Source organism: Salmo salar, chromosome 29 (assembly GCF_965601325.2).
Source record: "Salmo salar chromosome 29, fSalSal1, whole genome shotgun sequence".
NCBI lineage: Eukaryota > Metazoa > Chordata > Actinopteri > Salmoniformes > Salmonidae > Salmo > Salmo salar.
In genome coordinates this window covers 14,830,168-14,857,825 of record NC_138319.1, presented here as the reverse complement: position 1 = coordinate 14,857,825, position 27,658 = coordinate 14,830,168, and the positions used below count along the sequence as shown (strand labels likewise).

General features: G+C 48.3%; 1 protein-coding gene across 20 annotated transcripts in view; it reads right to left on the bottom strand.

The window, feature by feature from the left end:
• Positions 1 to 27,658, bottom strand: part of LOC106590179 (protein scribble homolog) — a 104,521-nt gene that overhangs the window by 29,022 nt on the left and 47,841 nt on the right. For all 20 annotated transcript variants that reach the window (XM_082970685.1, XM_082970680.1, XM_082970688.1 and 17 more), the window contains exons 2-15: positions 10,798 to 10,915; positions 9,429 to 9,507; positions 8,173 to 8,262; positions 7,822 to 7,878; positions 6,915 to 6,978; positions 6,032 to 6,106; positions 5,751 to 5,895; positions 5,202 to 5,320; positions 4,878 to 5,077; positions 4,337 to 4,503; positions 3,495 to 3,625; positions 2,756 to 2,881; positions 2,196 to 2,369; positions 1,542 to 1,955 (exon numbers count right to left, since the gene is read on the bottom strand). In XM_082970685.1, the coding sequence (XP_082826811.1) occupies positions 1,542 to 1,955; positions 2,196 to 2,369; positions 2,756 to 2,881; positions 3,495 to 3,625; positions 4,337 to 4,503; positions 4,878 to 5,077; positions 5,202 to 5,320; positions 5,751 to 5,895; positions 6,032 to 6,106; positions 6,915 to 6,978; positions 7,822 to 7,878; positions 8,173 to 8,262; positions 9,429 to 9,507; positions 10,798 to 10,915 (1,959 nt within the window). The remainder of the gene's footprint in view (positions 1 to 1,541; positions 1,956 to 2,195; positions 2,370 to 2,755; positions 2,882 to 3,494; positions 3,626 to 4,336; positions 4,504 to 4,877; positions 5,078 to 5,201; positions 5,321 to 5,750; positions 5,896 to 6,031; positions 6,107 to 6,914; positions 6,979 to 7,821; positions 7,879 to 8,172; positions 8,263 to 9,428; positions 9,508 to 10,797; positions 10,916 to 27,658) is intronic.

The following is a 27,658-nucleotide window of genomic DNA, read 5'->3' as shown; positions in this document are numbered from 1 at the left end:
TCCCAAGTGATTGTGTTTGCAGAGCTAAAGAAAGGTGACAGCCTCAGACAAAATAACTGTGAAAAGCCATTGGCGCGTTTCCCTACAATGTGAAATGTGCAGCAAAATGGTGAGGGATTGTTCCGTGCTCTAGGTGTACATTTAGCATAAAGCGGTTTGTCTGGGTCTCAACATTTCCACCTCGGCCAAGAGGAATTCTGGATGGTCGGTAGACAAAATCAGGCACCACACGCAGACATACACGCCATCATTCAATGCATGTTATTCAGCAGCGCTAGTGGTGATTACGATTAATAAATCAATTCCGATACAATAAATGGTATTCCGAGTCATACATTTCAAGAGCCATATCCACACACTCTCACTAAACACACAAATGTAGGAAAGCAGGTAAGGGACAGTTGATTAACCAAAAACAACAGCAGACAGCAAATGATATGGAGAGAAGCGTAGTACTGAGGTGGGGCAGACAAAGTCATGGTGAAGGAGGCCAGCAGGAGGCCAGCATAGGAGTCTAGTGCACAGCTGATGGGGGTTGGGGGATTCAGCATTTAATAGACCGTCACTTTCTACGAAGCAGATTTGATGGGTATTATTGATAAGTAGTCCTTGAGATGCTCAGAGGAGCCACAAGAGGGAGCTCCACTCTGAGCAGTCTGGGTAGTGTGTGGATAAAAGAATATGGTTTGTCCAAAAATGGCACCCTTTATAGTGTACTACGTTTGGACCAGGGATTTAAGGAGACATTTGGTACACAGCCTTTGACTAAAGGAGTGAAACGTGTCCTGACTTGGTGCGCGCTGGCCGTCCGTTTGTAAAACCGTCGGTCTGTCTGACGACATTAACAAAACGTTTATCAAATACTGTTAATGAGAAAGTCCACTCGTTAGTTATGTCTTTTATCAAGTTACCGAATACCGGCTACCGCCGTCTGTGACCGTAAGAACGAAACCTGCTTGTGTGGGACAGAGAGAGCAACGTAAAAGCACGAGCGCAAAGCCATAAGACAACTCCCGGCAAACATCCCCGGCAAACATCCCCGTATCCATTGCTTTGTTTTTCCTATGCACAGCAACACGGCATGCAATGTCATCTCCGAAATCCAAACCAGTGCCAGCAGTCCAGACCGAATGCAGGTTGCACGGTGACAGAGCGACGGGGAGCTTCTATGCACTTGCGTGTCCAGGGTGTGCATAGAGGCGAGCAGCAGGCCACTAACATGTCAGCGTGAAGAGAGAAGGTGTGCAAGAGCTTCATTCAACTGTCAGCTTCATGAGGCAAAACACGAGAGGAAAAACTAGTCCGTGCCCGTCCTGGCTAATTTGAAATTGGGATACATGGTTAGGGCGTGGAGTTTCACGTGACCAGCTGACCCCTGTTAGTCTAGTCAAGTTATCAGAAAAAACATGAGAGTCCTGAACACGATAGCTGCATGATATGATCGTGTGTACGTTTCAGTTTTGTACTACTACTCATTATAGACTATGTACATACTGTAAACATGTGTTCTCTACCCCCACCCCACCACAAGCCCAGGTTACCTTGACCGGCTGCAGGGAGGAGTTGGCATGAAGCAGACTCCTATCCTCCAGCTCTGGCTCTTCTATCCTGTTGTGGCGCTGTGGAGTTACCATACACTCATCCCCCTCCTCCTCCTCATCCTCCTCCTCCTCGGGGGCAGTGTGGTGCGAGGCGGGGTGTTGGGCCAGGTGAGCGTCGGGGCTGAAGCCCTGCAGTAACGCGGCCACCGCCTCGGGTTTTGGCAGCTTGGTGATCTTGAAGTGCTTCTTGTAGTGCGGCGTGTCCTTCCTGATCAGACGCTGCTTCTCCGTGGGGAACTGGGGCCTCTGTTGTTCCTCTTCGTAGCCGTGTGGGACCCCATCCTCGCCCTCCTCATCGTCACCATTCTCGTCCCCACCCCGGTACATGGGCTCCTCTGCAAAGTGCACCGTGGGCTGGTGGGAGAGGGGATGGTGTGAGTGAAGGGAGAGAAAGAAAGAGCAGGAGGGGAGGGATCGTAGTCAAGACGAGGACATCTCTCAAGTTACTGTTATGCATGATTAATTAATTGACCTGACCAGGAGAAAGTATATAACTAGGGTACATAGTTTTTCCTGGCCAAGTAAAACTCCAGGCCTTAAAAAGGCAGCTCCAGTACTAGGTGACTAACAGACTGTCATAGTAGTGAAACTCACCTCTACGTACTCCACCTCCATCTCATCTAGCTCCTCCTCCTCCTGGGGGCCACGCCCACCCACCAGGTCTGTGGTCATCAGGCCCCGCCGCTCTTCGTGGGAGTTGGCAGAGGCCGTGCTGTTGGACGCCGCAGAGTCGTGGCTCTGATTGGACAGATCGCTCAGCCGCTTCTCCTGCAACCACCAATCACACGGCGGGAATGGGAAAAACAGAATCCTGGATTGGTGACCAACAGGTAACACTCAGATTCTGTCAGAACGTTACACAATAACCCATGACGCCGACTGCCCAGAAATAACCCACTTCTTACTTGGGATACACAGGCTTTACTTTGTGTGTGCGTGTCCCAAATGGACCCTGGTCAAAAGAAGTGCACTATAAATGGGCAATAGGGTGACATTTAGGACGCAACCTTTGATTTATATTTGTGCTCATGGATCTCAAGTAGGGTGCCATGTAGGATGTCCAGTGGCGTGTTGGTGATGTGTTGGTGATGTGTTGGTGATGTGGTGGTGATGTGGTGGTGATGTGGTGGTGATGTGGTGGTGATGTGGTGTACCTCAGCACCAGGGGACTCCGTCTCTCCATCAGCTCTGGACGTGTAGGCCTCGTTCCTCCTCTCCTCAATCACTTTCTTCATCACCTTCAGCTCACTGTGGTGCGGTGTCGCCCGTCGCTGGAGACCCTGCACACACGCACCAGTAAACTCCCCAGACTGACAGCCCGTCTACAGTCAATTACAGACAGTCCTCCTCAGGCAAACAGTAAATCAAGACCCAAGGACAAAGTAGGACCGATTTGTGACGCTGCCGAAACAATGACTGATTGTCTGACTGGACGTCCTCTCCATCATGTTACTTTCACCTGATGACATGTCAGATCAGAGGTCACAGTGGGAGAGGAATGGACAAGGAAGCGACGTTGAGAGCCAGCCATCGAGTGCTTCACTATAGAATGTGTTGGCTCGCGAAGCGCAGGAGTCACGTGAACAAAGCTCCTTATCAGCGACCGGGGTTCAATCCCCACGTCCACCCTTCCCCACTGTTACTCCCACCGGCCTGTATCCCCCTCGCATTTCATAACGGTCCAAATAAAGTGCCAAAATAACCTACAAAATGTATTTAAAAACAAAGCGTATTCATTCTCTCGTTACTCATTGTGTATTATGTACTACTAGTGTTATAATTTGTGTCTCTGCATTGTTGGGAAGGGCCCAATAGGTAAGCATTTCATTGTTCGTCTACACATGTCGTTTGTGAAGCGCGTGACAAACACAGCTGTATTTTGATTTCTCTTACCCTGCGCTCCGCGGCCGCCTCGTCGTCCTCCGCCTCCTGCTTGGTGGTCTCCTCCTGGAACTGGATGACTGACACGCGGTTCAGATTGCTGTCTGTCCAGCTGTCATCCACACTGTTCTGGAGCAGGTTCTCTGTAGGGAGAGACCGGATCGAAGAGAGGGACCGACTTACAAATCAGGTCGGACCTTCCAACAACTAACAAGATAGTGAATTACTGGATTGAAAAAAATAATTATGTTTTGATGGTACATGGGATGAATGGATGTTAGGAGAAGTGATGTTAGGTAAATCTGGGTTGAGTCAAACAGGAGAGCGAGAAGGACTCTGGGTTATAAACACAGGCTACGCTTCCAATAGTTAACATTAGATGACAGCAGGATAGATGAGCATCGTCACTGGACCCAAACGGTCACCGTTATGGAGCAGGGAGCTAACGGGGGTTACTGGCCTGCTACGTTTGACGTGTAACTGTGACCAAGCGCCAGACGCTCCCATTCACTTCAATGAGACCTTGGCGTAAGCGGCACGGGTCCAGGATTGGGTTTTTATTTTCAAGATCTCGATGCACAGCCCACACCCGAGAACAATTGATGAAGTGGCTTTGCGCTCTGCTCACGCTGGTCAAACGTTACACTTCCAGCGTAGCAGGTGAAACGCCTACCGTGTAGCCCTTAAGTTAGAGGAAGTGAAGGAAAGAGGATATGCAGAGAGAGAGAGTGAAGAGAGAGGTAAAGAAAGTCTGTAAATAGTGAAAAAAACCTAGGACAAAGATGAGAACAGAGGTAGTGAGAGAGGGGGAAGAAGATCGTGATGAAGATGACGGCGGCGTAAGGCTAACTCACCCAGGCTAGAGGAAGGCTGCTGGGGTAGCAGGTAGCAGGTGAGCACCTTCTCCCCGGTGCTCTCCTCATCCTCCGTCTGGAACTTGAGCATGGGCTGGGACTGGTTCTCTGCCAGCCACATGGCCTTCAGGTTGAGGTTGGCCAGGGCAAACGGCAGGTTCTGTAACCTGGGCACACCACACAACACCGTCAACAACATGGACTCAACATATGGAAAGTACTACTCTGATTTAGAAGAATACATCCGGTGTGGCTCAGGTGGTAGAATATTGCGCTGGCAACGTCAGGACCGTGGGTTCAGTTCCTGCTGAGGCCCCTCCTATGAAAATGTACGCACGCCCTGCCGTAACTCGCTTTGGAAACAGCGTCTGCTAAACGGCATACATTACATTACTATTCAATTGTAAGGCTTGATAAATGTAAAATAAAATCAAGCGAAGGAGCTCAGACGACTTGAGGAGCGGCGATACTAGATATAAGAGTGGATCGCACCAACGCCACTGAGTTGCGGGACCTACATGGGAGGCGTAGCGGGGGTTACCTGTTCCCTGCCACGTCTAGCACGTGGAGCTCGGTGGCGTCGGCCAGTTGGGCAGGCAGCTTGGCCACGCGGTTGTCCCTGAGGGAGAGCACGTTGAGGCTGGCGCAGCCGCCCAGCTCATCGGGCACGCCGCCCAGCCGGTTGCGGTCCGCATTCAGGTTGGTCAGCTTCTTCAGCTTGCCCAGCGAGCGAGGCAGAGTCTACAGAATCAAACATTTACACATTTCATGAATATTAAAAATAATGCATCTCAAGGGGGTTGTTCAAATTAAAAAGGCAATGAAGTCTACATTTGTTCTGAACCGAAGAAACGTGGTTCTGTACCTGTAAGAGGTTCTCGGTCAGCACGAGTTCAGTCAGGTTCTCACACTCTCCTATGGAGTCGCTCAGGTGGGTCAGTCGGTTCTGGTCCACTTTCAGGATGGACAGCTGCTTCAGAGAGCCTGGAGAAACAACAAAACATCGAGTCACCCGGGTCGTATTCATTAGCGCACGTCGTAGAAAAATGTTTCGTAACGGAAAATGAAAACGTGTTTATTGGACAAGCTCAGGTCCCTTTTTAAGTCAGTTATTGTCTGTTTGGCTCATAATGAACATGAGCAAGCTTTTATGTCAGTTTACTAGCATTATTTCCCCAATAGGGGGCGGTGTGGTTCTTCATGATTCAAGTGCATTACCAATTGCATTCAGGCAACGATAATGTCCATGGGTCTACTTATTGGTAAAAAAAAAACAGACACCTTGGCAAAGAGTACTTTTTAAAAAGTTCAGTTTGACAATGAAGCTACTGTGTAAACCAGTTCAGGTGAACAAGGCACTGTACAAAGGGACAGAATGCCATCAGTTAATCTTTTGTCCCTCCCTCCTTCTCACCTATGCTGTCAGGGACCACCTCCAGGAGGTTTTGTGTGAGCAGCAGGTCAGTGAGGGCCAGCAGGCCGCTCAGCTCCGAGGGCAACTCCTCCAGGCGGTTCTCTGACATGTCCAGACACACCAGCCTCCGCAGGTTCCCCAGCTCCTACACACACACAGGCACAGCAATGGTGTTTAGTGTGAATACTCACTCAAATGTACGTGATGGGTTTCATACTGAGCAACGTTCTGAGTCTAAGCGAATAAGATGGGCATAGATGATGAGCCAGGACCATACTTACTGGTGGCAATGAGGAGAGCTGGTTACGGTCCAACCACAGCTCCCGTAGCTTAGGGAGAGCACCGAGTGTGTCTGGCTGTTAGAGATAGAGAGAGGGGAAAAAGAGAGAGAAGGTAAACAGAGGGCATGATGTATGTCATCGTTGCTCTGCTTTGTGACGCGAGGCCAGGCGACCAGGTGTTCTGAGCTAAAGCGAGCGGGAACAAACACGCAGCATCCACTTAAATATGCATCATTTGGGAAGAGAAGAGGATGGGTGGCTACATAAACACACATCATACGCCCCAAATACCCCCATTCCACTCTACATATGCACGCCCACGCACTGTTCCCGTTGGCTATGCCCATACACCAAACAGATCAAAGCATGTTGCTATCCAAAACAAGATGGGTCCTGTTCCAATTCAATTTGAAAAAAAAATAAAATAACATTCTTTATCCCTGCAGGGCAATTCACTTTGAGCTCTAAAAAAAAGCATTGGGAATCAATCCCAGAAAACACAAAACCTGTGAAAATGACCCCAGACTGTATTTGAGTGATAAATGACATTAAAAAAGACTTAGCATCCCTGTCGAGGCTGAGCAGTGTACAGTATGACAGGCAGGGTGTCAGGCGGTAGCATGACGTCAGGTTGTTTGCTCAGCCTACGCCCTTGTCAGCTCAACAGGCACTGTTTACCCTGTCCCAATGAGAAGGCTAGCCAGGCAGGCGTTCCCATGCTCAAACAAACAGGACTCAAGGGTACAACTATGGGTGTGTCCCAAATGGCACCCTATTCTCTTTATAGTGCATGAGGGCCCATAGCGCTCCGGTAAAAGTAGTACACTCTAAATATCTATATATTTATATAGGGAATAGGGTGCCATTTGGAGCTTGTTCTTACCAACACTTCCAGTTCATTGCTGCCCAGGTCCAGCTGTTCCAGTTTCACCAGGAAAGAGAGCGACCTGGATAAGAGAAACAATCAATCATAGAAACCCTGAAGTAAATGGGGACTACTGCATAGACACAGTCTTGTCGAAACACACTCAGTTTTAGAACAGATTTATAATCTATACAGAAACGCATCAAGACGACATCTGGACTGTTACAGTCAGGACCAGATATGCTAAATCACTAACCATCACGCCCCAATCTTTCACACGCACAGTCACGACAAGCCAAGCTTGTCATTCACACGCACAGTCACGACAAGCCAAGCTTGTCATTCACACACACACTATAAATAACCCAAACAATTACCTCATCCCCTACAGTATTTATTTATTTTGCTCCCTTGCACCCCAGCATTTCTACTTTGCACATTCACCTACTGCAAATCTACAATTCCAGTGTTTTTAATTGCTATATTGTATTTACTTCACCACCGTGGCCTTTTTATTGCCTTTACCTCCCTTATCTCACCTCATTTTCTCACATTGTATATAGACTTGTTTTTGTACTGTATGTTTGTTTACTCCATGTGTAACTCTGTGTTGTTTGTGTCGCACTGCTTTTCTTTATCTTGGCCAGGTCGCAGTTGTTAATGAGAACTTGTTCTCAACTAGCCTACCTGGTTAAACAAAGGTAAAACAATAAATAAATAAATAAATAAATAATGACAACTGCATCTATAGAAAAGGGAGCTACTACTGCGGTTAACTAGTGAACAGATGGACTAGTGATGATTGAGGACTCCATTGTGCTTCAAATCACTAGTTGTATCATCAAGGACTCCTTTTTAGGAAACAACCACCTTTGTTAGCATGGAGGGATGCTGGGAACTATGCCAGGCTAAAGAGGCCACTTACGTGGGCAGGGACTTGAGCAGGTTCTCCCTGAGCTCCAGCGTCACCAGGTTGGCCAGGCTGCAGGAGAGAGGGAGGAGGAGAGGTTAGTCAGATGGGGCGTCTGCTGGTCCTGGTTAACTTGGCATGGCGATGGGCCTCGTCCGTCTGGTCACTCAGAGCAGTCAGTCTGTCTGTCTGTCTGTCTGTCTGTCTGAGAGCCCACTGTGTCATGTAATTAGGCCTGTACCAATGTGTCATTTTACAGAACGAGGAGTTCAAATGTTTAGAGCAAGAAGGAAACCCGTGTCGGAGTTCAAATACCCATTCATGCAAGGTGGTCCGTCTGCATACTTTGTTGGTGTGTGTACTTACTTTCCTATGTCGTTGGGCAGTGTCTGCAGTGACACGTCGTTGAGGGCCAGGTGGGCGAGCCCTCGCAGCTGAGTGAAACCATCAGGCAACCTAGTGATGAGAGGACAGAAGACAGGAAAACAGATGGAAAGGGAGAAGGAGCGAGCGCGAGAGGGCGGAGCGCGAGCCGGGGGAGAGAGAGAGCGAGCGCGAGCCGGGGGAGAGAGAGAGCGAGCGCGAGCCGGGGGAGAGAGAGAGCGAGCGCGAGCCGGGGGAGAGAGAGAGCGAGCGCGAGCCGGGGGAGAGAGAGAGCGAGCGCGAGCCGGGGGAGAGAGAGAGCGAGCGCGAGCGAGCCGGGGAGAGAGAGAGCGAGCGCGAGCGAGCCGGGGAGAGAGAGAGCGAGCGCGAGCGAGCCGGGGAGAGAGAGAGCGAGCGCGAGCGAGCCGGGGAGAGAGAGAGCGCGAGCGCGAGCGAGCCGGGGAGAGAGAGCGCGAGCGCGAGCGAGCCGGGGAGAGAGAGCGAGCGAGCCGGGGAGAGAGAGCGAGCGAGCCGGGGAGAGAGAGCGAGCGAGCCGGGGAGAGAGTCTTTCTCAATGGCCCTTCAACACCAGCCCTTGAAGCAGTTGGAATAGCTTCCTCCCCTGCCTATGGGTGTGTCCCAAATGGCACCCTATTCCCTTTTATTGTGCACTACTTTTGACCAGGGCCTGTAGTGCACTATATAGGGAATAGGGTGCCATTTGGGACGGACACACATTATGTGGCCAGATCCATCTGACAAAGCACTCACCATCACTACTGCTGCCAACAGTTATTTTCCTATTCTATAGGAGGAAGCTGCAGCAGGGAGAGGGTTTGCCTTGTCGAGCATTCCACTTCTATACTTAACGCCATGCTAGTTTCTGGGTCAGCGAACAGCGTACTGTAGCCTCACAAAGCCTCGTTCTCCTCCAGGCGTTTTGCTCATGTACATAATCTAGTAGTGAGAAAGGTCCTGCTCTGAGCCTTTGACACATCTGGGCGACAACTTGACATATAAATATATAGCAACTTGTTAAAATATTTCACTGTTTACTTCATTGTTTTGGGTTGTTTATCTTCAAGGCCATTATGGAAAGAAGGAAATAATCACAATATGGCACAAGTATGACAATGAATTACTGAAGTGCACCTCCCCCCATGTATCTCAAATGATAACTTGGTATGGCCCAGACATTTCCTCAAAGACAACAGGAAAGACGTAGAGAGAGAGAGGCGGCCCTGGACTGATCCACTAACCTGGAGAGGGGGTTTCCACTGAAGTCTGCAATCTCCAACGCCTTGCAGAACTTAATGCTCTCTGGGATCTCAGGAATGTCTGCGGAGAGAGCGAGTGGGGGGGGGGGGGGGCACACTCAGCACGATAGACACAAACAGCGGGGTCACATTCTGAGACCACCACTTCAGTTTCCCCTCCCTTGTAATCACTAGCAGATGGGCTGGTGATGAGGGGAGAGGGGGACAAAGAACAGGGATGGATGGGGCAGAAAAGAGGATGAAAAGGGAAACCCCTTCACCTGTTCCCATAGACAAGACTATGATAATTACCATATGTTTCATACTGTACATAATCAGACATTCAAGTAACAGTCAGTGTCAATGTCATCAGCCTGATAGGTCCCATTTAAAAACGCTTGACTCGCGCGCGCACACACACACACCTCTCTCTCTTGGAGGACTACATTACGGTTGGTCTGTATCTGAACCTTAGATTTATGTATACTGCCAGAACTTGGCCATAACCTAATCTACACATAAAATCTGAAATCCATGTTAGGTTTAGGAGCCTGGTCCAACACATGGAGACTGGTTAGTGTGTTACTCTCCTGGGCAATAGAACCAAGGCAGCAGTAGCTGAGCACAGATGGACTAAGTCGTTAGGCCACATCTCCCACAGCTCTTGGCTCGGCTGGCAGCCCCTGATGCAGTCGGTCTGCGGCAGCAGGACAGATGTCTCATATAAACACTGCCCACTATGTGATATTTACAGCAAGGACACCGACTGCTAGGAGTAAATAAAGCAGGAAACATTTGAGATGGGTTTGACATATACGATCGAGGGTGGGATTGACTTGAGCGCTTGGCATTGGTTTCTAGGGGGTATATGTAGGGTTTAGATCCCAGATCACTTTTCTTACATGCCCTTCTGTGTCCGTGTTTAACTACCAGGGCTGGCAAGGCCAGGAGTGAGTTGGGGGCCATGGGTGAGTTGGGGACCATGGGTGAGTTGGGGACCATGGGTGAGTTGGGGACCATGGGTGAGTTGAATGTGTTGTTTTCAGCTTGTTGGTACTGTACTGCCTGCCACAGAATCCATTTCTATTGGTCTATAAGGCTATCGCCTGCTTGCTTGTATTTTGTGAAGCTCGTCTGCCCATGAATGCAGGTTTTAGCTCTAGGTCCTAGTTTCTCGCTGGTTCTCTGAAAGTGGTGTTTGCAGCATGTTTGCCAAAGCAGCATTTATTTATTAGTTGGTGGTTCAAATAATTGTCTGTTCATTGTGGTAATTTGCATGCATGGTTGCAATATGCTGGTATTGAACCTGGTTTTGACCCTAGCAGAGGGGGCCACCGACCGACCGAGTGTGTGAGTGTGTGAGTGTCCGAACCGTTTCTGGAGATGTCGAGCTCCACCAGCTGCATGAAGTTGGCCACCTCAGGAGGGAGCCTCTGGATCTCATTGTCACTCAGGCCCAGCTTCCTCAGGTTCAGAAGTCTAAAGAAAGGCTGAACAGACACAGGGAATTACTGGGTTAGGACAACAAAAAGATAGCTTGTGTTTTGAAACGCGTCCGCTTTTAATAAATAAGAGCACCTAATGCATTGAAAAATGACATCGATGTTTCCTTTTTAGAATAGGACTTTACCCGGGTCAGACGATGACCCCTTTCCATCCAAGCCTTCAAGTCGCTGGCATATCTAAACTCCCACTGGGTTAAGACACTTTCAAAACTGCAGCACGTATGCTAAACCCAAACAGTCAACTCAACATTTGTCAATGCGATCAAAGAGTTGGAAGGGGCACCTAAATGCAGAGGGTTGAGCTCAAATCGACTGTATCGTGCTGTTCACCAGAAAAGTTAAGATTGTGGAACTTTTGATGCAGTGCACAATTTAATCAGCATTTCTCCTAGCTCAATTCTATCCACTCCATCAACCCCTCAAAACCCACACAACCACAGGTTGCAAACACATGATCAGAACTATACCGCTACACAAGTCCCTGTATTTTTACCAGAATAGGCCTAGCCTACATCTTTATTCAGGATTTCTTTGAACCGATTCCATCGGCATGTCCCTAAACCCCTCCTCACGTCACTATGGCAATGGTGGACAAATAACAGTGGCTTTGGATAGGAGAGCTCTGCTCAGGCCGGGGATACGTTGCCAAGTATTTTCACAAGAGGCTGGTTGTTGAAAGGGTAGGGGACGGCATTCAGAACATTCCTCCAGCAGGCAGGCAGGCAGCACCGGGTGGCTGGGCGGGCAGGCGGTGTGTCCTCTGCTGCTTGCTACACAGCCTGGCAGACAGGCATAGGGAACAGGTCCCAAACTATGCAGCCATTAAATCCTCAATCATCCCCGTGAGTCGGCAGCCACAGAGGGCCAGTGTCTGCCAGGGCAACGAGGGCATCATAGCCATCCATCAAAACAATGTGAAGGAACTCAGACATCCATGATTCTGAATCAGAATACCATTGCAAGTCATCAGAAGACATGGAGCCTGAACCAAAAAATCTACTTTGATACACTCAACTTAATGTGACATTTTGGATTCCCTTGAGTGAAAGGCATCGGTTTGTGTGTTTGACATGATTAACTGGTTCCCACCAATCAAGATGTTTCACAATTCCACTGCAATACTCCTGTCTCTAGGGGAAGTTGCATAAACGTTCTTAGGCATATCGATTGAGCGAATCGAGGCCTCCCTTTGTGCTTCGTGTTGTAGAGTTTCTGGCCGACAGGCAGCAATGGAGTAGACACACAATATCTGCATCTCAAATGGCATGCTATTCCCTACATAGTGGACTACTTCATAGGGCTCTGGTCAAAAGTAGTCCACTATGTAGGGAATAGGGTGCCATTTGAGATGCAAACAATATGACATGCTAGAAAACAGCTGTACAATTAAACTGCCAGAGGGAAGAATACTTCCTGTTCTCTTAGATACAATATAGTGTATTTGGTTGGTACCGGGTGGTGAGCTGCACTCTCTCACCAAGGAGTGTGCGCGCGTGATGGAGAGTGTGTGCGAGCAAGCGAGTAGGAGTAAGTGTGTGCATGCGTGTGGCAGGGCCAGGTCTGGCAGCTGGCAGGGAGAGCTGTGGTGGCGGCGTACGGTGGCTCTGGCAGGTGACAGGCATCAGGTGACCGGAAGAGGAAATAAGAGCCGGGGGACCATGTGAACTGCAGCTCGGGCCCAGATGGAAGACAGGCCCAGAGAGAGCAGCCACCCGCCCCTGGCATAACAGTTTACTCTAGAGCCATGGGAGAGCACGCACATACCCCCCCCCTTCGTATTCTGCCAACCAACAGACAGACATTCAACAGAAGTCAACTAAGTTCATGGGCACAGAGACAGACAGACATTTGTTCAACGGTTCCCATATCAACCACATGAGTCAGGACAACAGGAGACACCAAAACAGTTGAGGGGAAAGACTCCTCCATGCGAGACCATACCAACGTAGATTAAAGCTTCTTGAAACGTTCCCTACCTCCCTCCCCTTCCCCTCTCCGAGTCTGCGTTCCAAACGGACCCTATTCCTGTGGGCCTTGGTCAAAAGTAGTGCACCACAAAAGGAACTAAGGTGCCATTTGGGACACAGGGAGTCTCTCCAGAACCCAGTCAGTGAGGGGCAGGCTGGCCTGCCGTAATGCAATCAGTCCCGAGAACGGACGGTTATGCCCCACTGACAAAGACGGCCATTCAGCCCGCTGCAGTGGCCAGCCAACACAACCGCATCACGGTCATACAGTCTCCTCTCTGGTGCTTCTGCATAAAACGCCCATCCCCGAGTCAAGTCAGAGAATAAAATATTTTTTTCCTTCTCCAAAACGACGACTTGGAGTGTGCATTCGCAGCTATTCTGTGTTGAGCGGTTAACAAATAAATTGATACTGCTATATTCAGAATTTAGAGTTAATGTGACTTTAGTGGTTGTACACAAACGTTGAGCTATATGTTTTGATTTTTAATACAAGGCTGCATGATGAGACGAATGATGATTTGAAAAAAGTTGCTTGAAAAGACATGAGCTCTGCTTGGTTTTTTTGCGCAGCCTGTAAAGACTTTATCAGTCTCTCATTCACAATTAGACAAGCACTTGATAATGCCTCAAATTTCTCGCCGGCATTCTCTGTGGCGGTAAAGCACCCTAAAAGAAAATCCATGCCTTTTGCGGCCCGGTGTGCTGCATTGTGCCCTTCACCCTGGGTGTGCTGCGCAATTCGAAGTGTCTCGCATGGCTCTCAGTCACGTGATCGGAAACTTTCTCACAGGCTACAAGTTAAGACAGACATCAGGAATGCAACTGCGCGCGTCCTTATCCAGTTCCTGAGGTGCATATTGAAGATATTGGCAGGACAGTCCACATTTTGTCAGCCAAAAAGATGAGTAGGCCTAACAAACAGCAAAAGCACTAGCCTATGTCAATCTACTATCCCCCATAGTACACAAGTCGACCCATTCTATTCTGTGTGAGAAATAAATATTCCAAAACACAGTCTGGGACAGTTGTGGGATGCGATAAATCCCAAATGAATACAACCACTAGCATAACTTTTTTTTTATTTTTTATTATGCAATGTGGCTGACAACAGATCAGAACATTTAGCTTAAAATGCTGATAGCTAAATAGTTTATTTCTTCAAATAAGCACAGCAGTGCGCACATGGGAGTAGGCTATAAAAGCCAAATGTTCCATTTGCGGGAAAACACCATTATCAAAAGTGACCGCAAATGCAACTATGCATGTAATGCTTTCATTATAAAAGGTGCGTTTTTATGGTTAAAATGTTTCTTCCTCAAACTTGAAACTCACACGCTGCTTATGTATGCCAGTTAGGCTCTACACCTCTTGTAAAGCGGATTAATGTGCTTCATTTTTAGAAGTTATTTGGCCACTTTAGTTGTGATACAAACCTTATTAAAACATATAGGCCTACGGGCTAGGCTACATGAGGTGTGCGACTGTGATTCGAGCAAGTTGCAAAAAAAAGGCATTGTTTCTTACGCTGGCCATCATTCACAAGTGATAAAATACATGTCATCTATGCACTTCAATAGCGAATGGAGAACGCTTTTCCCCGTGGTTTATTTTCATGTCAGCCAGGTAGGCTATACGCCTGTGCTAAATATAAGCAATGTGCTAAATATTAGGAAAGTTGAGAAATAAATAAATACAATATAATAGGCCTAGCCTATAGAAAGCTGATGGGAACCTCCTCTTTTTAGTAAAGGCCATCACTCTGTTTTCTCACGCAATTGCATAGCCTATAGAAACGTTGCGCTCATGGGCTCTCATGAAGTGTTTGATTAGATTTTCGATTACATTTGCATTGATGCCAGAATGATTAGAGGGACAATAGAGTGCTGAGTACCAGGCAGTTAGCAAGTTTGGTAGGCTACTAATGACCATCCACAGCATCAGAGCTTGGAGAAGCCTAATTAGCGTGAAAAAAAAAAAAAAAAGTCATGTGGAATATGACTACCTTCATGACTAGTGACCACCGGTGTGGCGGTAATACGGTCCCCACAACAGCCCTAGGTAGGCCTAGATTAGTCTCACGTCAGTCCAATGAAAAAGCTCTCAAACATTGGATGAATGATGCGACTGATGTTGAAATGCCACTGACTGTACCAAGACAACCATGTTGCTAGATTACTGCAGGTGTAGCCTGACTTCAACTCATTGTGGAGTCAGTCAGTGAGACCTGGCCACCCATGAGGCCGATGACAGAGAATTGCTTGGAGGATGTATGCGAGAGCACCCCACGGGAGCAGTGTGTGTGTGTGTGTGTGTGTGTGTGTGTGTGTGTGTGTGTGTGTGTGTGTGTGTGTGTGAAAGAGAGAGTGAGACAAGTAGCACTGGGCTCTGGGAGGGTCCCATCTGCACCTCCCCAAAAACACAGCTGCAGCCCGTCTTGGCTTATCTACACCTCTCTCAGGGTTAAGGTGTGTGAGTGGGAGAGAGAGAGAGAGAGAGAGAGAGAGTCTCCTTTCTCTCAGAGATGGTGTTATTCTTTGAAGGCAGCCATAAAACAGCAGATTTCATTTGAGCTTGTGAGCGTACTTCGCCAGGGTTTTCCTACTGTAGATTGACATTACTTTCCGAGCTGCATGAGCAATTATTTACCTGCCAGTATACACACAGCTTGTACGGTTTACAGAGGCTTATTAAGGGCGGTTCGGCTAGATAGTAGCTACTGTAGGTGAGGAAGGAGAACTGTTAATGTGCATATCTGCGTGTTTATGTGTACGAGCGTTGGTTCATGTTTGGTTTTTAGTGGTGTTTGTGTGTGCTGGAATAGAGCAGTAAATCCACGGGGAGAAATGAGCGCGTGTCTCCTGAGACCGCAAGGCCAGTAACCTAATGAGGAAGTTTGGGAGCAGCCACAAAAGTGCAGCGGAAGTGTGTGTGTGTGTGTGTGTGTGTGTGTGTGTGTGTGTGTGTGTGTGTGTGTGTGTGTGTCTATCGATCTCGCAGTATGTTGATGATCACGGGCGTGTCCAAGCACAAGTTAGCGGTGAGGTTACTTGGGAGCCCATAAGAAGAAAGCCCACACCTGGAATGTATTCATTAGTGCTCACCGTAGCAATGTTTTGCAACAGAAAACAGAAACAGGAGTTTCTTATTGGACAAATTCAGGTAGTCCCTCCCCGTTGTGGTCCGTTTCCTTACTAGTGAATACACCCCAGACACAAGGGGTATGCCTTACACAGCCCTGACCGAAAGTGAACCACAACTAACAGGGGGAAGAGAGGGAGACGGGGACATACAGTAAGAGGGGTATGTGTGTTGAGTAAAGGTGCGTTGCTGAGCTGAAGTGCCATGGGACAGACAGAGGCTTCAGTGTTCTAGTCAAGTGACTCCATTTATCCTCGAGCTGCTCTCCAATCAAACCACACACACACACACACACACACACACACACACACACACACACACACACACACACACACACAAACGTAATGTGCAAAAGGCTAATGAAAAACCCAGACAGGTCTGCTGTTCTGTAGTATCCTGTTGTTGCCCTAAAGTTATGAATCTAGAGAAACCCTAAGTCACAGTTGAGCCCAGACAAGCAATCAACATCATTTTGAGTGGAAAAACCAGACAGATGGATAGGTTAATCTCTTTGGCAGAAACACTGACCAAATCAGTGGGGCACAGTTCAAGCAGAGTTTCTTCAACATGGGCTTAGATTGCCTTTCTGGCCTGAATTAACTAAGCACTCAACCATCTGATCAATGGGACTACTGTACACACATTTCCAAGCTGGCTACGGGGAGGAAGGAGGAAGTGGAATTACATAGCATTGATATTATCCCTCTCAATCCCTCCCCGTTTATTTTCCTCTCCGTTTCTCAACCTCTTCTTTTTCCATCAGGGAGTGGTAAGGGTAGGCCTCAACACATCTGCCACGCTGATCCTCAGAGGTGCGTGCTTAGTCCCTCCTGTACTTCCTGCTCACCCATGACTGCGTGGCCAAGTATGACTCCAACACCATCATTAAGTTTGCCGACGACAACGGTGGTAGGCCTGATCACCGACAAAGACGCGACAGCCTACAGGGAGGAGGTCAGAGACCTGGCAGTGTGGTGCCAGGACAACAACCTCTCCCTCAATGTGATCAAGACAAAGGAACTGGACTACAGGAAAAGGAGGACCGAACAGGCCCCAATTAACGCCGACGGGGCTGGAGTGGTCGAGAGTTAAGTGCCTTGGTGTCCACCTCACTAAACTATCATGATCCAAACACACCAAGACAGTTGTGAAGAGGGCATGACAACACATTTTCCCCCTCGGGAGACTGAAAAGATTTGGCATGGGTCCTCACATCCTCAAAAAGTTCTACAGCTGCACCATCGAGAGCATCCTGACCTGTTGCATCACCGCCTGGCATGGCAACTGCTCGGCATCTGACCATAAGGCGCTACAGAGGGTAGTGCGTACAGCCCAGTACATCACTGGGACCAAGATACCTAACATCCAGGACCTATATACTAGGCGGTGTCAGAGGAAATCCCCCCAAAAATTGTCCAAGACTAGTCACCCAAGTCATAGACTGTTCTCTCTGCTACCGCACGGCAAGCGGTACCGGAGCGCCAAGACCAGGACCAGAAGGCTCCTTAACTTCTACCCCCAAGCCATAAGACTGCTGAACAATTCATCAAATTGCCAACCAGAATATTTACATTGATCTCCCCCTTTGTTTTCACACTGCTGCTGCACACTGTTTATCATCTATGCATAGTCACGTTACAAATTACCGACTAACCTGTACCCCCACCCATTGACTCGGTTGTGGTATCCCCTGTATATAGCCTCGTTATGTAGTTTTGTGTTGCTTTTAGATTTGATTTACTTTAGTAAATATTTGAACTATTTCTTGAACTGCATTGTTGGTTAAGGGCTTGTAAGTAAGCATTTCACGGTAAGGTCTACACCGGTTGTATTCGGCGCATGTGACAAATACAATTTGATTTGAGTGGAAGCCACACTGGGCGTTGTGGTCTATTGTAGTCATTCTCCTCCGTCTCCTAGTTAATCCAGTGACAAACACTACTCCACCACTCTACCGATCACATCCTAGCTCGACACACAGCTGGTGGTGAGGGGCTGAAAAGGGGGGGGGAAGGGGACTGGAGGGAGAGAGTCACGGGGAACAAATGCTTTTGTGGTGGCCTCCTCTTTCAGGACCCCGGCTAGAGAGGAGAGAAGAGAAGAGAAAAGCAGCTCTGGGAGGATTTGGTTGAGGGAGTAACTTGGCCAGTCACTTGAATAGGAGGCCTCATGTCATGACAACACTCATATTATTCTATACATAGCACCAGCACAGTCTGTTGTGGTATAAACACTACTGTACTGCTGGTTTCCTTCCAGTACTACTAGAATGGTGCTAACTGGGGAAAGAGAAGGAGTAGAGAAACAAAGAAACCTGTTGAGGTTCCTTCTGATACTGGCATGTGAAAGCACGTGTGCATCCCAAACGGCATATCCAAATCCCTACATAGTGCACTACGTTTGAAAAGTATTGCACAACAAAGGGAAAAGGATACCATTTGGGATGCAGGTCTTGTGTCCCTGCTCTCCTGTTTAATATCTCAATCATGCGTTTGACGTCAATTAAGTCGATTCATGTAATCCATAATACAGGGGTGTAAAGGTTCACCAAACCAACGGTTCGGTACGTGTTGCGGTTTTGGGGTCCCACTTCTGAGAGAAAAAGAAAAGTCAAGTTTGTTTATTTGGCAAAAGATGCTAAATACTAAACAAAAAAAAAGCACCCTATCAGTGGCCCAAGTCCAGCTTCTGTGACAACATTCACAATGTTCTTGGCATTTTCTATTGTGACAGGGATGGTTATGTTGTAGAGGTCTTCACAGGTCCAAAAATGTGTGAGGGAAGCAGCAGAAAAGTTCATTTGTAAGCTACTTTATTAACCAGAGCTGATAAAGTGAGAGGAAGAGACGCTCTAACAGGGGCCATGCGGTGTGTGTACTGTGAGCGAGTCACACAGGGAGCAGGGAGGGAGAGACGGCAACCAACCATAACAAGCCAACTCGCGCTAGTATACTAACTTCTAGTTTGTCATAGCTAGGTTATTTAAATATGATTACATAGTACCCGTCTTGACTGCATCAAACCGAGAGAAGCTAGCTAGCTAACTAGGCTAATTGAGGCTGCATGCGCTTTCTTATCCTACAGTTACAACATCTCCAGATTATTAAGTAGCAACAGGCTCTTGGTCGTTGTAGCATATCCTTTTCATTTCACTTTTAATTCCATCTCCCATTAATTAAATAATCTTGCTTTGCCACACACGTAGGCTCTATGACCGTAGTGCCGCGTTGATGACTTGTGACTGGCCGACGGCAAGCTACACGTGCCACTCTTCATAGGCTACTCTCGTTGAGCAGTGGCGACATAACTGTTTACGTTTTATCCACAACCCTACTGTCAGAAAGCCTAATCCACTGTGAACCCAAAATGTTCCCAAACTGGTGATTTAAACGATGGAGGATCCTCCAATTCTGGTTTATCAACCCGGCCACTCGTCGTCGTACAGAACTAGTTCCAGGCTGCACCTCACAAAAGGATAGTTTGAAATGCCCCAGTTAAGATTATAATTTTGATTACAACGTCCACCTAGGGGCTAGTAGTTTTAACGGAATAGCCTAGAATGTTTTTCAGCTCAGATTTACATGAGGCAAATGGCATACAACTCAGCATAGGCTATATAGGCCTAGTGTTTTTACTTGATGTATTAATTCGGGTTCACAGTGCGGACCAAAACAGAGGTTCCTGTACTGTTAACACCCATAATGTCTACCCAACTCTGCCCAGAGTGGGTGAAAACACACTTGATGAAATTTAACTTCCTAAGGTTATAAAAATACATTTTACCAAGACAAATATGATTCTTTGTGTTCTGAATTGTTCAGTGGTTTCTTTCTCTAACACATTCATTAGCATAATATCAAAAAAATTGGGATTTTGTAACCTAATACATCCGATAATAAGCACCAAGGTCTTGACGGAGTGGTGCTGCTTTCTCACAGCGACATGAGGATTTTACTTTGGTCAAAGTTGTTTCCTCGGGTCGTAAAAACCTAAATTAGCATGACACGAGCTGAATTAAATGTAAAAATACTACGTCTCAAAATCAGACTCAAGAAGAAAGATGAGTTCAACGGTGAGCCTGTCAGTTAGCTTTAATTCTCACACAGCATCCAACCTAGCTGACAAAGCTATTTTCATCATTTTTGACCACTTTTTCCTTTGGCCTCCATTGGACTGTCACTAATTTTGGCCATCCTACACGGGTGAAAACTTTTGAACATATTATGATAGAGATAGGAGGTTGGGACCAGCTACACAATTTACTTTTTACCCATTGGTCAAAAAAAGCGTTTTAATTGGACACCCTATATCAGGGATGGGCATAGGCCTCCCATTTGTAGGCCCGCGGACCAATTTCACAATTTATTTTTGGAACTCAGTCGGGGCCTCAACTTATAGTTCAGAGTAAGAATAATAGAATACAAAAAGGTACAATTTCGAAATTTGGTTGTGCAGTTACTCAATTAGCCCATGTCAGCATTTTTTTTTTTTAGATTGTTAAGTTAGTAAAGCATGGTTGAATTACCAACCGGGGTGGGGCCCATCGATCATCAGTTAATATATTAAAAACTGCAAACATTTGCCTCCACCCTATGGCAAAATGTGTAGAATTGCATGAAATTAACTTTAAAACTGATCTCGCTCTTCACTGTCAACAGGGAGGCCGCTAAGATGCATGTGGGTACGCAGACCCACAAGCCACTGCGGGCCCTCATGAGTTCAGTTTTTTTGTGGCCCCCACCCCCATCTCCCTGCCGTATATAATAGTTATTTCCAAGCCCTGCCTGTAGCGTGCTGGTGGAGTACCGGTGAGTTAAATAGTTCCACTGTTGTGCTGTTACAACAGGGTCGTCGTGTGCCCCTCCCCTCTCGCTCCACAGGGACTGAAAACCAAAAGCCCCAGCTCAACACATGAATGAAGCCCCTACCCATCCACCACCCCTCCTTTCCCCTCACTCCTCCACCTCGCTCTCCTTTCCCTCCATTTTACTTGGCATGGGAACAAAGGGTGAGCGGCCGAGCGGACAGCCCCATACAAAGCTGTCCGTCACAGGTCGGCCGACTCGTCTCCCCTCCCACTGGCTAAGATGGGGGGTTTCCGCCATTATTCAGAGGGGGGAAAGAATGGTCTGGAAATGGAGGGTTGGGGGGGGGACTTGAAAGACAGCAATGAAGACAAAAAGCAGGAATGACTCAGAAGAGAGGGATCGACAAGAGAAGGAAGGGGGGAAGTGGGTGAGAGCAGAAATGGTGGATTATTAATGAGGAAGAGAAGATAAACAATGGAGTTCCCACAGGAGAGTCATTTTACAAGTTAACGTCGCATGCACAAGTACGATGAAATGCCTTTCTCGTGAGTTTTCAACACTAACCCTGACTGATCACAAGATGCATGTTTTTTCATGACCACAAAACATACCGAGACTCTTTATGGATGCGGGCCCCAGTGACACGTCTGTGCTCCGTGAGGTGGTTACCCCTCTTGGTCTGTGCTTAACGGTTCAGCCCGAGGCAAAAGCCCTCGGCCTGTTGACAGTGTTGAGTGGTTCAGTCTGGCATGCTAGTGACCTCACCTCTATTAACCTAACCGTTCCACTTCCTCAAACCTCCCACACACCCCGTGTGTCACTAAGGAGTGCAAGTGTATCTATATCTCACACACAATCTACTGTGCACATGGGTCCATAAACTGGTAATGGCCTGTTCTATGCATTTACTTTAAAAAGAGCATATATATCACGTCACACATCATGCCCCTCTACTCGGCACATGCCCCTCTACTCGTGTGTACAGTTTGTGTTGGGTGTGTACTGTCACTGTGTGTGGCTTCCAGTACAGCATATGTAAGTAGTCAGTAGTCCACACACACAACCCCTAACTCCTCCTAAACACTTCCAGTTCACCTGCAGTGGTTAGCTAGCTGGGCCACACAGAGAGCTGCCTGCCTGGGTGTGGTTAGGGTGGCCTGACAGGCTGTGACTGCCCTCTGGCTAGCACCTGTCCCATAAGTCACTTTGCTAAGTCACCAAGTCACGAATCAACACAACCCAGAGAAGAGTACAACAGTCAGCAGCACTTTGTGAGTGCAGGGGACAGACACTACAGATACCAGAGAAAAGGGGAACACCCCGTTTCAAGCCGTGCTGGTAAACTTGAGATTGTTGAAGTTGTTCTGTTTAGATGCATGATTTAAAGACAGAACGTGACAGGTCAGCTAAACTGAAGCATATTCAGCCCAAACTACAGTGGATTTCTAGGCTGAGGGTGGACAGTGGTAAGGCCATTGGACTGGCCTGGGCAAAGCTGACAGAGCGAACCTGGCTGTAATGCTCACTGTGCTGTGCTATTCTAGGGAGCCATCACACTGGATAGGTGCTGAGCTGGGTCCTATTCATTATCGCACACCGTAGCAAAAAGTTTAGCAACCTAAACGAAAACAAGCGTTTCTTATTGGACACGTTCAGGTTGTCCACCTCCGTTTTGGTTCGTCTGTTCCTAGTGAAACGGACCCTGGTCTCTGCCCTCTCCTGATACAGCATAGAAAGTCGACATGAACTAGCCTTTGTGGCGTCCTCAAATGGCAATAGCTCCTTTATAGCGCACTACTTTTGACTATGGCATCACGCGCCATTTGGGACATGGTATATTAGTGATTGATTAGGACACACTGATCTAAAGCAATGAGATGGGTCTTGATTTTTGGTCGGGAGTCGTCACCGCTGGTCTGATGGTGTTGTTTTCAAAGGGGCCTGGCTGAGCCAGAGATGATATGGTGATCAGCTCAGAGCTCGGACCAACCAATCCCGGCTGCAGTAGCCTAATGCGTTTCCCAAACGGCACCCTATTCAGTGCACTATTTTGGAGCAGGGTCCATAGGGCTCCGGTCAAAAGTAGTGCACTATATAGAGAAAAGCGTACCATTTGGGACGCATTCTAGGTTTCCCCTGCTAGGCCTCGGGCCCTCAGAATGGAACAGCATGTTTTGTCCCTCTCCGTGTGTGTGTGTGTGTGTGTGTGTGTGTGTGTGTGTGTGTGTGTGTGTGTGTGTGTGTGTGTGTGTGTGTGTGTGTGTGTGTGTGGATCTTTAATAAAACAACCAGGCTTTGCAGGGCAGTGTCCTAACCTGTACTGCTGCCAACAGACCCCAGCTGACAGCCCCCCATGTCTCACTGTGTCCCCCTCTCTACCCAGAGGATCAAGTTACACATACACACAAAATGGTATTTATACAAAAGACCGATAAGCGCACGCACTCACACAGCCACATTCCACTGACAATGGTTTATACACTGTACCACAGACACACACACACACACACACACACACACACTAATATGCTTTGTACATAAATAAATACATCTCCTGTGTAAAAACACACACTTAACAGGCTCCCAACACGCTCTCTGGAGATTGCCGCACAGTAACGCGTCGTCCATCTTTCCCCCTTTAGTGATGAGTCGGGAGCGGAGGAGCGCAGGGCAGGCCTATGCTGTGGGGCTGCCTCCAGGTCCTGTTTGTCTGACACACACACACACACACACCCCCGGATGCTAGGAGTGGCTGTGTGAGGAAACAAGACGCTCTGGTCTCGGGCTCCTCAGGAAGAGCGCTCTGCTATTCAGGAACCAGGTTCAGACTGGAAGAACAACACTCAGGCTGCGTCTCTAATGGCACCCCATTCCCTACTAGTGCACCACTTTTGAACAGGGCCCAACAGCGCTCTGATCGAAAGTCGTGCACTATATAGGAGAATAGGACGCAGCCTTAAGAGTGCAGCACAGAGAGGAAATGCTTCACATTACCCTCAGAGTACAGTAATAGTATACTGCCTGGTCTAGAGACTCAAAGACTAGTATATGACAGTTTTGTGAACCAAACCTAAAATCAGGTTAGACGCGCATCATAAAGCCTAAGAGCAACTCTCCCCCTTTGATAGCAGCTCGTCTGTGAATATTACTGAATAATGTAACCAAATGTCTAAAACTCCCCTTTTCATATGCAATCTTGTTTAAAATGTCTGTATAGGTCAACCCGGGATGTCTAAGGCAGTTAAGGACCCAATTGCTACAATAATTCACCTAGCCTGCCCTATAGTGGTTTCAGCAGCTAGTAACTGCCAGCTACTAAGTAAATGACAAGTAACAGCGAACAGTAAAGAGTTGTTGATACTTTGGTAAGACTATGGTTAAAAATGCTATGGTGGGGAGAGTAGACGGACTCTTACAGAAAGACCGTCAATCAACCAGACTGAGTGGGAACAGGTGGAGAAAACATGGGGTGCTGCATCCCAGTCACAGAACCCCTCCTCTCCACGGCCAAACCCAGTGAGACGCTCCATTAGGCCACATCGCTGAGGCCTGAGTGCACTCCCTCTGCCTTTAATACCTTTGAGTCCCAGTTGGCACCCTATCCCCTAGGCCCCTCAAACTCAACTCTGGACCTCACAGCCAGTTCCACTGCGTTTTTTCATTATTCCCCTCTAATCAGGGACTGATTTAGACCTGGGGCACCAGGTGGGTGCAATTAAATATCAGCTAGAACAGAAAACCAGTAGGCTCCAGACATTGTAGGGTAAGAGCGGAATACCCCTGCACTATATAATGCACTTATGTTAAATATCGCAATATTCATTTGGACTAGGGATAGGGGTTTGAAGTAATTTCACTATTCAAATAGTATCATGAATATTTGTTGGATATCCAGATATTCAGGTTGGCGTTCTATTGCTGCAGCTGTGGGGGTGCTGGTGGGATGGGAGCGAGCAGACAGATGGAGCAGGCGGTGTGCGGCAAAAAACACACATTCTTTCCATAGGGCCGTGGGGTGAGACAAGGATGCAGCTTAAGCCCCACCCTCTTCAACATACATACATACATCTCAACATACTGGCGAGGGCACTTGAACAGTCCGCAGCACCCGGCCTAATGTTTGCTGATGATCTGGTGCTTCTGTCACCAACCAAGAAGGGCCTACAGCAGCACCTAGACCTTCTGCACAGATTCAGCCAGAACTGGGACCTGACAGTAAATCTCAGTAACACAAAAAATAATGGTGTTCCAAAAAAAGTCAATTCGCCTGTACCACAAATTCCATCTAGACACCACTGCCTTAGAGCACGCACAAAAAAACGATTCATACCTCGGCCTAAACATCAGTGCCACAGGTAACTTGCTCTCATCCAACACTTCTCACTCTGCCCCTACTCGGATGGTATTGCGCCGTCCCAACCTTCGCTCTCTCTCTCCCGCTACTCTCTCCTCTTCCATCCTATCATCTCTTCCCTCTGCTCAAACCTTCTCCAAACTATCTCCTGATTCTGCCTCCTCAACCCTCCTCTCTGCATCCTTTGATTTTCTCTGTCCCCTATCCTCCAGCCCGGCTCGGTCCTCCCCTCCAGCTCCATGGCTCGACGACTCACTACGAGCTCACAGAACAGGGCTCCGGGCAGCCGAGCGGAAATGGAGGAAAACTCGCCTCCCTGTGGACCTGGCATCCTTTCACTCCCTCCTCTCTACATTCTCCTCTTCTGTCTCTGCTGCTAAAGCCACTTTCTACCACTCTAAATTCCAAGCATCTGCCTCTAACCCTAGGAAGCTCTTTGCTACCTTCTCCTCCCTCCTGAATCCTCCCCCCCCCCCCCCTCCCTCTCTGCGGATGACTTCGTCAACCATTTTGAAAAGAAGGTTGACGATATCCGATCCTCGTTTGCTAAGTCAAACGACACCGCTGGTCCTGCTCACACTGCCCTACCCTGTGCTTTGACCTCTTTCTCCCCTCTCTCTCCAGATGAAATCTCGCGTCTTGTGACGGCCGGCCGCCCAACAACCTGCCCACTTGACCCTATCCCCTCCTCTCTTCTCCAGACCATTTCCGGAGACCTTCTCCCCTTCCTCACCTCGCTCATCAACTCATCCTTGACCGCTGGCTACGTCCCTTCCGTCTTCAAGAGAGCGAGAGTTGCACCCCTTCTGAAAAAACCTACACTCGATCCCTCAGATGTCAACAACTACAGACCAGTATCCCTTCTTTCTTTTCTCTCCAAAACTCTTGAACGTGCCGTCCTTGGCCAGCTCTCCTGCTATCTCTCTCAGAATGACCTTCTTGATCCTAATCAGTCAGGTTTCAAGACTGGGCATTCAACTGAGACTGCTCTTCTCTGTGTCACGGAGGCTCTCCGCACTGCTAAAGCTAACTCTCTCTCCTCTGCTCTCATTGTTCTAGACCTATCTGCTGCCTTTGATACTGTGAACCATCAGATCCTCCTCTCCACCCTCTCCGAGTTGGGCATCTCCGGCGCGGCCCACGCTTGGATTGCGTCCTACCTGACAGGTCGCTCCTACCAGGTCGCGTGGCGAGAATCTGTCTCCGCACCATGCGCTCTCACCACTGGTGTCCCCCAGGGCTCTGTTCTAGGCCCTCTCCTATTCTCGCTATACACCAAGTCACTTGGCTCTGTCATATCCTCACATGGTCTCTCCTATCATTGCTATGCAGACAACACACAATTAATCTTCTCCTTTCCCCCTTCTGATAACCAGGCGGCGAATCGCATCTCTGCATGTCTGTCAGACATATCAGTGTGGATGACGGATCACCAGCTCAAGCTGAACCTCGGCAAGACGGAGCTGTTCTTCCTCCCGGGGAAGGACTGCCCGTTCCATGATCTCGCCATCACGGTTGACAACTCCCTTGTGTCTTCCTCCCAGAGTGCTAAGAAACTTGGCGTGATCCTGGACAACACCCTGTCGTTCTCCACTAACATCAAGGCGGTGACCCGATCCTGTAGGTTCATGCTCTACAACATTCGCAAAGTACGACCCTGCCTCACACAGGAAGCGGCGCAGGTCCTAATCCAGGCACTTGTCATCTCCCGTCTGGATTACTGCAATTCGCTGTTGGCTGGGCTCCCTGCCTGTGCCATTAAACCCCTACAACTCATCCAGAACGCTGCAGCCCGTCTGGTGTTCAACCTTCCCAAGTTCTCTCACGTCACCCCGCTCCTCCGCTCTCTCCACTGGCTTCCAGTTGAAGCTCGCATCCGCTACAAGACCATGGTGATTGCCTACGGAGCTGTGAAGGGAACGGCACCTCCATACCTTCAGGCTCTGATCAGGCCCTACACCCAAACAAGGGCACTGCGTTCATCCACCTCTGGCCTGCTGGCCCCCCTACCTCTGAGGAAGCACAGTTCCCGCTCAGCCCAGTCAAAACTGTTCGCTGCTCTGGCACCCCAATGGTGGAACAAGCTCCCTCACGACGCCAGGACAGCGGAGTCAATCACCACCTTCCGGAGACACCTGAAACCCCACCTCTTTAAGGAATACCTAGGATAGGATAAAGTAATCCTTCTAACCCCCCCCCCCCCCCTTAAAAGATTTAGATGCACTATTGTAAAGTGGTTGTTCCACTGGATATCATAAGGTGAATGCACCAATTTGTAAGTCGCTCTGGATAAGAGCGTCTGCTAAATGACTTAAATGTAAATGTAACTTCAACAAAGCTGTGAACGAGCTGAGAGACAAGGCAAGAAGGGCCTTCTGTGCCATCAGAAGGAACAAAATTCGACATACCAATTAGGATCTGGCTAAAAATACTTGAATCAGTTACAGAACCCATTTCC